This window comes from Coturnix japonica, chromosome 22, assembly GCF_001577835.2.
Source record: "Coturnix japonica isolate 7356 chromosome 22, Coturnix japonica 2.1, whole genome shotgun sequence".
Lineage (NCBI taxonomy): Eukaryota > Metazoa > Chordata > Aves > Galliformes > Phasianidae > Coturnix > Coturnix japonica.
The window spans coordinates 1792520-1805300 of record NC_029537.1 but is presented as its reverse complement, the minus strand read 5'-3'; the positions used below and the strand labels follow the sequence as shown (position 1 = coordinate 1805300).

Genomic DNA, 12781 nt, shown 5'->3' with positions numbered 1-12781 from the left:
GACATTCACAAAACTCCGATAAACTCCTCCCATGGTGTACGGAGAAACTCGCTCACGGATCGGGCCGTGGCTGGACTGTTTCTGTAAGGTCCCCCCTCTCTCGTTTTGGTGTCCCAATCTGCTGCTCCATGTGCCCTTTGCTTTGCCTCTATATAAAATAAAACCCAACGTACTCGGAGGGCTGATTCAACCTTCCCATCCCGGTGTATATGTACCCAAAGAGTGATGAGAGAAATATATATTAGTTAAAGGAGTTTCTATCATCTCATCCTAAAAGGGAAAAGAGCAGAGCAGCGGTCCTACACCAGCTTGGCTGAGGAGAGGATTAAAAAAATAAATTGAAATAAATAGGAATAAGGTGGCGCGGGGGGGGGATGATGCTAAATACTAAACGAACCAAAATTGCAAATAATTAAACGACAAAAACCAAGAGCCAAAGCCCAGGCGGGGTGCGAGCAGTGGGAACACGGCATGCCACGCTGTTACCCCCTGCCCGCATCTATGGGTTAACATTTCGCCGGCGCTCACGGTAGCGACTTGAATTAAGTAAAACAAGATGGGATGAAGGGTGAGGGAAAGGGAGGGGGGGGGAAGATCGGCGTTTGAGTTGATTTTTTAAACTTTGGCTGCTTCTATTCTGCTGTACGGCTCGGGAAGTGGGAAAGAGTCGTTGGTATCGCTAGAAGGAGCGATTCCTTCCGACAAGGCTCTTGTGTAGAGGGGGGGAAAAAGAAGGATGGGGGGGGGGAGCCGATGTCTGCTGTCAGACCCTGCAGTGGATATGAGGAGTCGCGATGCTCTGCTGTGTCCCCATCTCTGCCTGCACTGCCCTGAACCCTCATTGAGAAGTCCGGGGAGGGAAGTGGGGGGGTGAGGGGACAGAAAGGGAGAAAATCAATTTGATATCAAATGCAAATAAGAGGGGGGAAAGAAACGGCTGCTGGTAAAAGGAGGGGGGATAAAGGAAAAGAAATAAAAAGAGAGGGAAGAAAGAGGAGAAAACCGCTCCCGGTTACCTTTGTGCTGCTACATTTGCATCCACAACCCCAACGTTTCTGACCCAGGACCTGACGGAATCCATCTCAGAACCCAGAGTTTTGTCTTTCAGAATCGGTCCTCTTCCCAAAGTATCTTGGATCCCAAACATTTAAGAAGTCTATTCCAAATAGCAACAGTTTCCTTCGATTGGGGGGGTGTAGGGAGGGGGGGGGAAGGGGGGGGAAATCAGGGAGGAGGGGAAGAAAAAAAATACGCAGCTCCTGAAAATTGACACACACAAATCCCGGGCAAGCGGAGAACTTCAGCTTTGAAACCAACTTCAGCTTTAAGTGCTACGTGTGTTTGAGTGCCTTCAAATGGGGGGGGGAGGGCTGGGGGGGGGGAGAGGAAGGGTGATGGGGGGGGTGGGGGTGAAGTTTCTCCTCTGGCAAAGTGAGTTAAGCCGATTCGGTCTCTCTTGGCATCGTCATCTTCCAAACGCAGGGAGCCGCATCCACAAACCGAGGGCCGTTAGAAGGGATCACCTGTTTCGAGAAAGGCACTGAGAGAAGAAGGGTTGATCGCTGCCTAATCCGGAAGGAGAAGAGGGAAAAAAAAAAAAAAGCAATAACAACAATAACAAAAAAGGCTCGGGATGATTTGGGGGAAGAAAAAGAAGGAACGGAGAGACGGAGGTTGATGACACCGCGCCGGGAAGAGCCGCTGCTTCCCCACCCCGTCACCATGAATGGGTTACACAGCCCGGAGCGGGCGCGCCGGGAAAGGGGGGAGGAGCCTGTATCCATATAAGGGCTTTTTATTTCCATACAACGCTCAGATTGGAGGATTGAAGGTAATTCTGAACCTCTCGGTTACGGTCCCGAACAAGCCCCGGTGCGGGGCGACACCGCCGCGTCCCAGCCGGGACCCGCAGCGCCCCGCAGGACCTCCCCCGTCCGGCCTCGTAAAACACGCAGCTGATCGCTTCCAGGCGCTATATTTGAAAGCAACACAATCACGTACCACGATACACTCAAAGGAGGCTCTGAGTGAGGGGATGGGGGCACGACAGGCCGCCCCACCCGCAGCACTAACAGCGGACGGGGCTGTCAACTCGAGCCTGAACCACCCTCCGTTAAACCAACGTGGAAAACATCCCTTGGTAAAGGAAAAAGCGAAGTTATCCCGGCCGGCTGCACAGCGGGCCGCTGTGGTTTTATTTTATAAAGCCATTTGGGCTCGTTGCTGTTTTCCTTCTGTGTTCTGATCCGGGCATAGATCTGCCTCCGAAATCCATATAACACCAACGCGAAAACAGATTTCAAGACAATGAATGCAAATCTGTGCTCAGAGACCATCTGCCAGATGAGGGAATCAGATGTTCGGTAGTTAAAGGGACAGAGCGAGGATTTCCTCCGCTCATTATGCGCAGCTCCTCACTCCAACCCGCTTTATTTTATAACGGGATGAGATTCAGACCGAAATTCAAGCTGTGTTTTCAGCTCCTGTTTCCACTCCCATCTCGCAGAGCCACCTTTCTAATACGTGTCAGACCGATACAGCTTATGTGACATTTGAGACGGTTCTCCTAAAAGAAATTACCCCCAAATCCTCCCCCACAAAAGTCTTCCGATAAGCTTTATATAGAAATGCGTCCTTAATTCAAACCCGAAGCCGGGATTGAATTATTCTGTCCACATGAGTGACAGATACGGCAGGAGATGAACCCATCCATCCCACATATCTCTGTTAAGGAGGTTTACTACCAAACCCATCGGCGTTCAATGAGCGATTCGAGCAGGGCAGCGAACGGGGCATTACTGAATAAAAGCAGCAGTTCGGGGCTGCGATCAGAATCGGAACCGCACCTCAATGCTCCGAGGTTAAAACTTAAAGAGGGTGATCTACTCAAAGGTATAAGAGAATAAGCGTACAACGTGAAGGGACGGGGACTTTTTGTTCCCACTCCAGGCACGGGTCCGATCCCTCGGTTTAATGTCTCCTTTTTGTACCAGGAGCGTTTTTTGGCTGTGTCACCCCCATCGTTTCCCCATCAGTTCCTAAAGCCGGAGCGTGGATGGGAAGGGATGGCGGTGGAATTCCCACTCGAGCGAACCTTGGTTGATTTATTCATAAGGAGAAAGTGTTTTCCTAAGAGCCGAAGTCCCGATACAGCCGAGTCTGCCACTGTACCGCGTTAGAGGCGCTCCGATCGGATTGAAGGCAGCTGCTTATTCAGTCCCAGTGAGATGCTCAGGGAAGCCCGGTGGGTTCCGGGACCGTGCCAGCTTTGGGGACAATGGAGACTCGTGTGCCGTGGCCCCGGGGGGAGCGATGCTTTTAGGGATTCATAGCAGGTCAGGGGGCAGCGGAGGGGGTCAGAGGAGACTTGCTCCCCTCGCCCCAAACAGCTGCCACCAGAATTCGGCACTTGAGGGATAAACGAGCAGAACCGTTCCCCGCTGGTTCAGCGGGGCTGTGGCCGTGGGGCAGCCCGGGATCCCTACACATTGCCCGCGGGATGGGGAGGGGTCGTGGGTTCAGCCCCACACCGGGGAGATGGAGCGATCCCGGAGGGGAGAGGGAATTCTCTCCCCTCCTTCCTAAAACTTTCTCTTCTTTGCAATGTATGTCAATAAAGCAGCACTTAAGCACTTCTAAAGCCTGAAACTCCGGGTCTGGAATCCCTGAAATCCCTACTTCGAGCAGCCGGTTTAGGCACAGTTTGCAGAAAGCACAACCCTCAATTTCTCCCGATGCAAGTTCTGCAAGCGAAATCAGCGCTGACATCGGTGCAGCCGCTGTTGAGGTCGCTGCGGTTGAGTCCGTTCCAGCGGCAAGCGACAGGTAAACGGCACCAAGGACTGAGGGATGGAGGAGAGCATCGGCTTGGAGGGGAAGAAGGAGGGGAAGGAGGAGGGCAGGGGGGAACAAACCGAAAGCTTTTCTTAAATAGACGAAAGCCTCGAGCAGCCCCAACTCCGCCGGGTACACAACTCGCTCCAAAGAGAATTTAGAGGCAGAAAGAAGAGCGTGTGCGAGGCTCGGGGAGGGCAGCCCGGCAGCAGCGACGCAACTCGGAGGGGGGGGGGGGAAGAACGGAGCTACTCAACCCCCCCATGGGAGAACCCCAACCCCACTTCGGGAATCGCTCAGACCGCTTTTCTTCCTCATCTTAAGGAGGAAATAAAAGCGGCTGTTCAGTGAGCGCTGATCGTTTCCTTGCGGAGGAGCAGCTCGTCTCGGTGCCGCACAGCGGGACAGGTGAGCGTGTTTAATGCGGTAAAGCGAGACACCCGCCCTCCTCGAAAGGTTTTAGGCACCAGAATCAACTTTCACAACGCCTTGGGAACTCCCAAGAGGAAGGAAAGTATTATCTTCAGTGTATACGCAAGTCCTAGAACGCATAACCTTAAAACTGCTGTTATTTCCTCCCACTCTTACGGGCAAAAAGTGAAGAAGGCAAGTCAGGCTACGGCCAATAAAGGCACTGAGATGGAAGCACTTCGTTCTCGCTCTTGAATTCGTGATAATTCAGCATCCCTTCAGATGTCCCAAGGGAACAAATCGTAGGTTAAAATTATCAATGTCAGAGGGGAAAGGATAATTCCTCTTTCCTTCTTCACCCGACAATCTCAGCGAGTTTCATTCCTGTTGACAAACACTTCATATTTAAGCCTTTCTTAAAGCAAGCTGCTCGCATGCAAACACGCTCCCGTGGTTTTGAAAGCAAACAACGGTATTTGAGAAACGAAGAGCTCCCCGAAAATAACTTCCCGGAGCCCAAAGGCAGAGCCAACATCGCAATAAGAGCACACGGTAACGAGAAGCAATAGGAGGCTGCGATGCTGACTCGGGTCTTAAGGGCATGGGGCACTCAGCACTCGCACACAGCTCTGCTTTGCACGGCTGCTCCGATTCAACGTAACCCTCGTTTAAAGGGTGGCCCGTTTCATTTAAATAGGAATGTTTGGAGCAAGGAGAGCCTATTGAAGTGCTCGATACAGGTTTAAAGCAGCGCAGGTGCACGCAACAAAATCCTAAATGCAGCCTGGGCTCTTAACTGGGAATGCTGCGTGCAAGACAGGGGGGTAAAAATGCATTGCTGAGGGCTACATCTATTCTAGAACCTTTTGTTTGCTATAACTTCTGCTTTATCTCAGAAGCAGAGCACTTGATTTGATGGCTGGAAAAAGTTGCATCTCCAAATATAGGATTGCTCTCTTCCCTGTGCTATTTGGAAGCATCTAGAAAGAAGGTTTCACAGCTGTCAGATCCTGAGCTGTACCTGCTCCCTCCCCTTGGGTCATAAAGGTGACGCCAACCAGAGCCAACTCTCCCTGCTGCCCAGTGCAAGAAGTGTCACATCTATAAGCACCAAACAAAATGCTTTCCAACTTACAAATGCATAAGTAAGCATTTAATAACTTCTCCTTTCCCAAATAGAAAACACTGTAACCGCCACATCCTCCTTCGAGCCCCCCATTCATTCCATTAAGTAGGTGCTTTCCTCACTACAACAGAAAAGCACATCTGCTAGGTTTTACATCCAGCTTTTTAAGATACTTTTACTGCCTTTTGCTTAACGTGGCTCTTGGAACACGTTAGCAAAGAATATTTTACCATCGGGAGTGTATGTTCCATTTTAGTTTATAATGCAGACTTAGAAGCCTCAGCACTGAGTTTGTTTTCCTAAGCACACAGAGCCTCAAACCAACAAGTACATTGGGGAAGAACACTTCAGGTGGGTCTATATTTGTGCTGGAAGTCTCCCTCAGCTTATGGAAAACAATTGAGTTCAGCTTTCAATGTGTCTGAGGATGTCAATTACCAACATTGAACTTCAAATGCAACAAGCAAAGTTTGGGTTATCACAGCCTTTATAGTCCCACCATACACACACTTTGTGACACAGCTCCAGCTGGGAAATGCATCCTCCATAAGAAACCAGACAAATGTAGACACAATGAGGAGCAGAATCACATCCACTCACTAACATGAGCCTAAAACAGTCCCCAGTCCTACCAACATTCTTATCCTTAACCTATATTAGCCACCAGAATGGTCTTACAAGAATTACTTGACGATATACACATGCTTAACCATCTGTACAAGGCCTCCCTTTTATTTCTTGACTCAATTCTGTCTTAAACAGGTGTCTAATTTCAATCACATGAATACTCAGGTTGAAGCCATGCCATAGGGACACTCTGCCTACTGACTTTAAGCCCCTCGTTGGATGATAATTTGATTTTTCCCACTGTTTCAAAACATGAAGAACTGTGAACACAACTTTTTCTTTTTGTAGAATCTGAGCCATTGAGTGGGAAAACTCACTTATCAAGATTCTGAATCTGGTTGGAGGTTATTGGTGCTGCCATCATACAAATTACCAGGATGGAGAAGATCTCTCTTGGGGATGGTCAATAATCAAAACATCTGCCTCCCACTCCTCCTTTTAAAGCATCTGGTACTTGAAGCTAAGATATAACATACAAGAAGCTTAATCTAATCTGACTAGTCCTATGTTCTTTCCATAAGGCAAGAAGGAAGTAGTTAGAAGCTCAGTATATCATAATTAGAGCTTCACAACCTTGGAGAGACAGCTCTGCTCTTCTCTGAAGTGTATTTAATAATCTGAAGAGCGTTGCAGTGTTGTTTTTATTCTTGATTTGGTGGAACTGAACCATTGCACTCCTGGCTCCATGAACCTCACTGGACTCCTCCCTCAATGATCAACAGCTGCTGGTCTGCGTGACCAGATTCTGATCCTGCAAATGTTTGCTCTTTAACACAGGCAATGAGGCTGAGGATCCATAGCACCAATGGTTCACAATAGATTTCCACAGGGTGAGACCCCCACAACACTGAGCTTCCATTTTTTTAGTTCACCCCTAAATTATTAGGGCTCCATCCCAGACCCTTCCTAAGGGAAGGAGAAATCCACCGTGAGTTTTATGCCTTCTGTGCTATTCAATTCCCATTCACCATCTGAACTGTTTCTTTCATCACTACTTCTTCAGTATTCATTTTTAGAGTAAATAGAGATGCTTTGAAATTTACACGTACCTAAATGGCTCTGCTACTTAAAAGCATCTGGGCATCATTACATTTCCATCATCAGTATTAGTTAGATGGGGAAAAAATAATGTTTTACTAAATAACCTGATACTATTCCTACTAAAGTGCATTGCTAATATACTTGAAATGAAAGGCTGTACCACATGCCCCCTGCAACCAAGCTGAGATACTGCAACAGAAGGAAAGAATATCCTTTAACTTTGTGCCTGACAGATATATCATATCCAAACATAACTTTAACTGCAGCTTCTCAAGCATGTTTTCCATAAGCAGAGACTCACAACAGCAAAGATGAAGCCTGAGGACAAATAAAGTCCATATGCACTGTAAAAGATGATGGACCCAAGGCTGATGGGTAATGGGTACAGATAAGGCTTTTCTGAAGGCATTCTAGGGGAATACCCAAATATAATATCAGCCCACATTAAGAAATCAAATTCAGATTAGCTGGTATCTGATAAGAGCAGAAGCCAGATTAGATTCTCACTGGTGAAGGATCATTGTCAGCATGCCACAAAAAGGCACCATTAAAACAATCAGAGTCAGGCTGTGCAGCAAGTAGAGATGCCCAAAGTAGAGATGCCCAGTGTAGATTTCAATGTGAGCCATGAGATTTTAACATGTAATGAGCCTTGAAATCAACTCAGGCATGTTTTTCTCAATAGATCAGAGAATAAGAACTGTCCCATTGGCCACAGTTCATCAGATATCTCTGCTGGGGACAGCCCTTCCAAGGCAGGCTATTCTGGTTTTATAGTCATTGCACATCAGTTGGATAATACCAGGCAATAGGGGGGAATAGCAGGTGAGAACGGGAATGGAAGAAAACCAGTTTTCCACATGCATCCTCCCCTGGTACTGAGCTACTGGAGAAAGCAGTACAGTCAGTCACTCCAAGTCCACAGCATGTCCAAGGTAATAGAACTGATGAATGGGTTCATAGTGGTTCAGAAGAGCACCCCAAGCAGACAAAGCTTTGCCATCCACATGTATTAGTTGGCTTTAGAGAAGGAAAACACACACTTGTTTTCAAGAGCATGTGTTGCAAGCATCTGAAGGGTAGAATATGTTGGAGCATATGGCATATAATTTCTTTCTCCATTCATAATCTGCAGCAAGACAGCAAAAATCAGTTCTACTAAGTACAGGCTCCAGCTTTCATTTGAAAACATTTCTAGTGCGATGTCCTTCCAGCAGGCCTGCTTAAGCATCATCTAAACAGACTATTATCAAAGTAGCTGGATGTTTTCATGGCAATGGAAGGGCTATGGAATTTGCTTATAATACATCCATGCCATACAGCTTTAAGACTCTCCTGCTTGCTACTTCCATTGCTGGCTTGCAAGTACAAACAGTATGGGATGGTACCAGCAGTGTACTCTGCTTATGTGACGCTCTAGTGGCTGCTGTTTAATACAGATGGAATATAAAGCTCCTTCACTGCACTGCTCACAGACTGAACTTCTCAAGAGACCAAGAGATAAGAAAGCAGAGGCACCCAAAAGGAGAACCAAGAGAAGATACAACTTCACCCACATTATGGCATGAAGTCACTCTGACCTGCATTTTCTCAATACAACAATGAAGATCACCTTCTAATCAAGAAAGATAATTCTTAAGATGGTAATCATTTCCCTTTAGTAAGTCTAAGGAGTCTGGAAGGCAACTTTCTCCTCAGTAGCTGATAAAATGATATAGAAGTGAGTGTGTACACAAAAGGGGTGAGCCCTCACCATTATCAGAGTCAAGGTGCTGACAAACATGCTGATAAGGGAGTAGTTTTGATAGGAGAAAGGCTCTAAAAGAAGCAATGGGGGGGTCTTGGATAAAGATTTGGACTGCTGGGGGAACAGGAAGCTGAGTAGTTGAACTGACGACTTGAGATCATCACAACAGCAGCACTTCCAACAGTGGGAAGCACATGAGAAGCTGGCAGCAGAACCTCAACCCTTTGGGTAGAAAGGCAAAAGGCAGATCTACAGAGTACAATTCCAGTGTAGGTCTGGAGGATGAAGTGACATGAGTCCATAGGTCAAGAGAAAAGGCTCATCAACTGCACAGTTCATTAACAATTAAAGTATTACAAGGGCTCTCCAATTACTTGAAAAGAAAAGGGATGATAGTGAGTCAGGCATTACATACACGCACTGATTTAAGAGGCTGAACAGTAGGTGGCAGTGGGGGAAATAGAAGGATGATTTATTTACTCAATTTACAGTTTGGAAAAAGAGGTTTATAGAAGTTCAGCCACTCGTCTGAAATTACACAGGAAACCAGGAATTCTGCCCTATTTTACCTGTTCTCCAACTAGAACCTTATTCAGTCTTCTTGTAGGGTAGCACATAAAACCAACCTGCAGCAGAAGCCGCTGCTCTGCATGTCGTTTACCTGTGCAATGCCACCATCTTGTGGTCTGCACAACCACAGCACCACCAGCATCTTCATTTCTTTGACAGCAAGCAAAGCTAATGAACCTTCTTTCCTAATGAACGCTCTTTTGCTGTTTGCTTTTGAAGGAGATTTGTATCGCACTGTCAGGCCTGATACCCAAGCACCAATCCAAAGGAGCTCCTCACAATGAGGAATTATCATCTGGATTAAACCCAACTTCTGGTGCAAGCACAGAATGCATCAGGAACAACTCACAGCAATAAATTGAGGATCAATAACCTCAGGTCCCACTAGCAAGTTATTCCATAGCATAAAGCACGCCCATCTCCTTACTCCCTACCTATTAAATGAGCATAAGGTGCATTTGCAACATGGCTGAAGATCCACAGATGACAAGCAAAAATGAAAAGCAGATAATAGAAAAATTCTCATGTTTGGCCACAGTGGAAAAGAGTGACTCCTCCTTGGAAAAATTCAGCTCGACTCCAACCAGGAAAAGTTTATCTGAAACTGCCATGAAATAAAAATACTTCAGATAACTGCTACTGATAGAATCAAGACATCCTGTATGACATCAAGCCAGGCTGTTTTCCAGGATACCAGCACACAGAAGCATTTACAACAATTCTCCCCTTCAGTGACCAACACAAAGCAGGTTCAGAATAACATTAGAGCCAAGAATACACCTTCCAAAACCCAGACATTGACAGTCTGCAGTGTCCTCCTTAGAGGCTGAATTATATCCTCCATCTGCACCACCACTCTTTGCATGCTACCTTGCTGGCTTTGCACTTGTTTCTATCAGGCAATTCTGCACTCCAGCTTCCATTTGCCAAATAATCACAAGCCCCAGAGTTTTACATCACAGTCAAACTCTTTCCAAAAATATCAGAAGCTGCTTTTCTCCTCTTTCCACCTTTCTGCTTCTCTCAGGCCCACGTGGAGCTGATGAGAGCGAGATAACAAAGGCTGTGATCTAAGGGGAAGGATGATGGAATGATTTATTACTGAATCAGCCATTTTAGAACTGCTCTTATTTCCTCCAAAGCTGATCAAGACACGTTAAGATTTCAGAACTAGAAACATGAACTACTTTATCAAATGCAACCCTCAACCTGCCCCCACAGCAGCTTCAAAATACACTCAAATGTATTGGTTAAGTCTTGCCAGCATCCCAGGTCAGAAGCAGATGCTCTGAAGATCAGAAAACAGTAGGACCATAAGTTTTGCACACCACAGAAGTGAGCCCAGGCCTCAGCACACAGCTGTGTGCAATACACAAGGAATGAGATAAGCACAACATGTGCTCCAGGTGCATTGCTTACACTTAATGTGGAGAGGCATGTGCTGCTGCTTCTTACTGAGATCAAGAAATAGATCCCCATTATGGCAGTCCTTCAGGCAGTCCTTGCAGCAAGCATGAAATAAACATTTTTATACCTCAAAAATAAGGCTAAGACTCAAAGTATGACATAACACATCTACTGCATTCATGGCAAGAGGAAAACAACATAAGCATATTTTTTCACATCACTTAACAAAAGCAAGTCTATAAAGCCAAGGGTTTCAAGTCCAGTTTCAAGTCCAGTCTCACCCACAGCAATTAGCAATGCTTTTTAAGGTAACAACCCACACTGCTGATTGCTGAGCCTTGTCTTACGAGCATCACCTGAGTATTCAGACCTTTGCTCCCTGCTCAGCTCTCATTACTCTGCTACACAACAGCACTGCCATCGTTAACACCAGATTGGATTTTTATGTGTTCCTCCACATTGCCTCCTTTGCTTTGTATAACAGCCCTGAGCAGGGCAAGCAGCACAGCTGCCCAATCACAGTGTGCTAAGCAGCTAATCCAGGACACCTGGAACAGCTTTCAGGACTAAGGCCACGCTAAGTATTACCCATCCTTACATTTCCATTCTCCATACAACTCCATACAACAACCCCTTTCTGTTAGGCAGGTGCTATGACCCTTCCATGTTAGGCTAAGGCTTGGAACCACCCTAAAACAACATGCTTTCTCCCAGCCTAGAGCTAGAAAGAGGGAAAAAAAGAACACAAGAACTCACAGAAAAATAACTTTGGAACAATAGAATATTAGTTTAAACTGAAGCAGATAAAAAGATAAAGCCTATAGGTAGGCCCATAGCCAGTGTACTTCCACCCCTCCCCTTTAAAAGCATCTTACACGTGTCTTATTCAGCAAAGAAAGAGCAAAATAGACAAAAAACAAGATAAATGTAAAGAAAATCAGAATATTTGTAGACATTTATGGATAAATTCCTCTTTTTCTAGAGGTCTCAGGCCTGCATGAGCAACCAAAGCCTACAGCACATTCTCCCACCATTTTACTGTCAGGTTGATTATAACAAACCCAAGTCAAGTAGCAACAACAACACCATGAAAATAAGAGCAAAAGCATCACTACTGCAAAGAGTAATAATAGGTAAATAAAGGGGCCAAGCCCTTTCTCACACTGTTATGAAAGCCCAAAGCAGCACCAAACCAAACTCAACAACTACAACAAGAAAACCACCATCATATCACCATAAAATAAATTGATTCTTACCAGATACGCATCTTCACAAGAAGGATTTCTAGGAGAGAAAAGCACTGCCAGCAAGTAGAGCCATGTGGCAGAGGGGCTTTATATCAAGAGTCCAAGTGAGCTTGCAAAGTTCTAGAAGGTTCTGCTTGTGCCTCTGGGCTGTCCCAGGGTTCTCATTAAGAGATCATTAAGGGCACCTGTGGGGGCTCACACCTGTAAGGACTCATTCCTTCCTCCCCTTAAACTGAACAGACAAAAAAATTGAATGTACTGCTCAGATTTCTATTGGAATTCTCTGTTCTGTGTGTGAGGTCAGGAAGTGGGGAGGACAAGGTCTGCTTTTCTATGAGGAAGAAGCCTGTGCTGGCACAGCTTTGCTCCTGGGTTTCAGTGTTCACTGCCTGCTGCTCCCCTCAGTGCTTTCATAGAGTCATTGGGTTGAAAAGGACCACAGTGACCATCTGCTTTCAACCCCCAGCTGTGTGCAGGGTCATCAACCCCCTGCTGTGTGCACCAGCCCAGGCTGCACAGAGCTACATGCAGCCTGGCTTTGAATGCCTGCATGGATGGGGCATCCACAGCCTCCATGAGCAACCAACTCCATGTGTTGCTAATGGGGCAGAGCAGCTGTAAGGCTGAAAGGAGGTGCTGGTGAGGTGAGGATCGTCCTCTGCTCCCAGTAACAGCAATAGGATGTTGCAATAAAGATGTGATGGCCTTAAGTTGCACCAGGGGAGGCTCAGTTGGATATTAAGAAGGAATAGTACTATATTTATATATATA

The 12781-nt window shown here is 46.3% G+C and overlaps 1 protein-coding gene across 4 annotated transcripts in view; it reads right to left on the bottom strand.

Moving 5' to 3' along the window:
- Positions 1–12459, bottom strand: part of EBF2 (EBF transcription factor 2) — a 124897-nt gene extending 112438 nt beyond the window's left edge. For 2 of the 4 annotated variants that reach the window (XM_015883033.2, XM_015883034.2), the window contains exon 1: positions 1017–1361. In XM_015883033.2, coding sequence (XP_015738519.1) covers positions 1017–1147 — 131 coding nt within the window. In that variant the 5' untranslated portion in view covers positions 1148–1361. Of the gene's footprint in view, positions 1–1016; positions 1363–12019 lie in introns of those variants that run through there. The other 2 variants (XM_015883035.2, XM_032448886.1) reach the window with 2 other exon arrangements.
- Between the last annotated feature and the right edge of the window lie 322 nt (positions 12460–12781).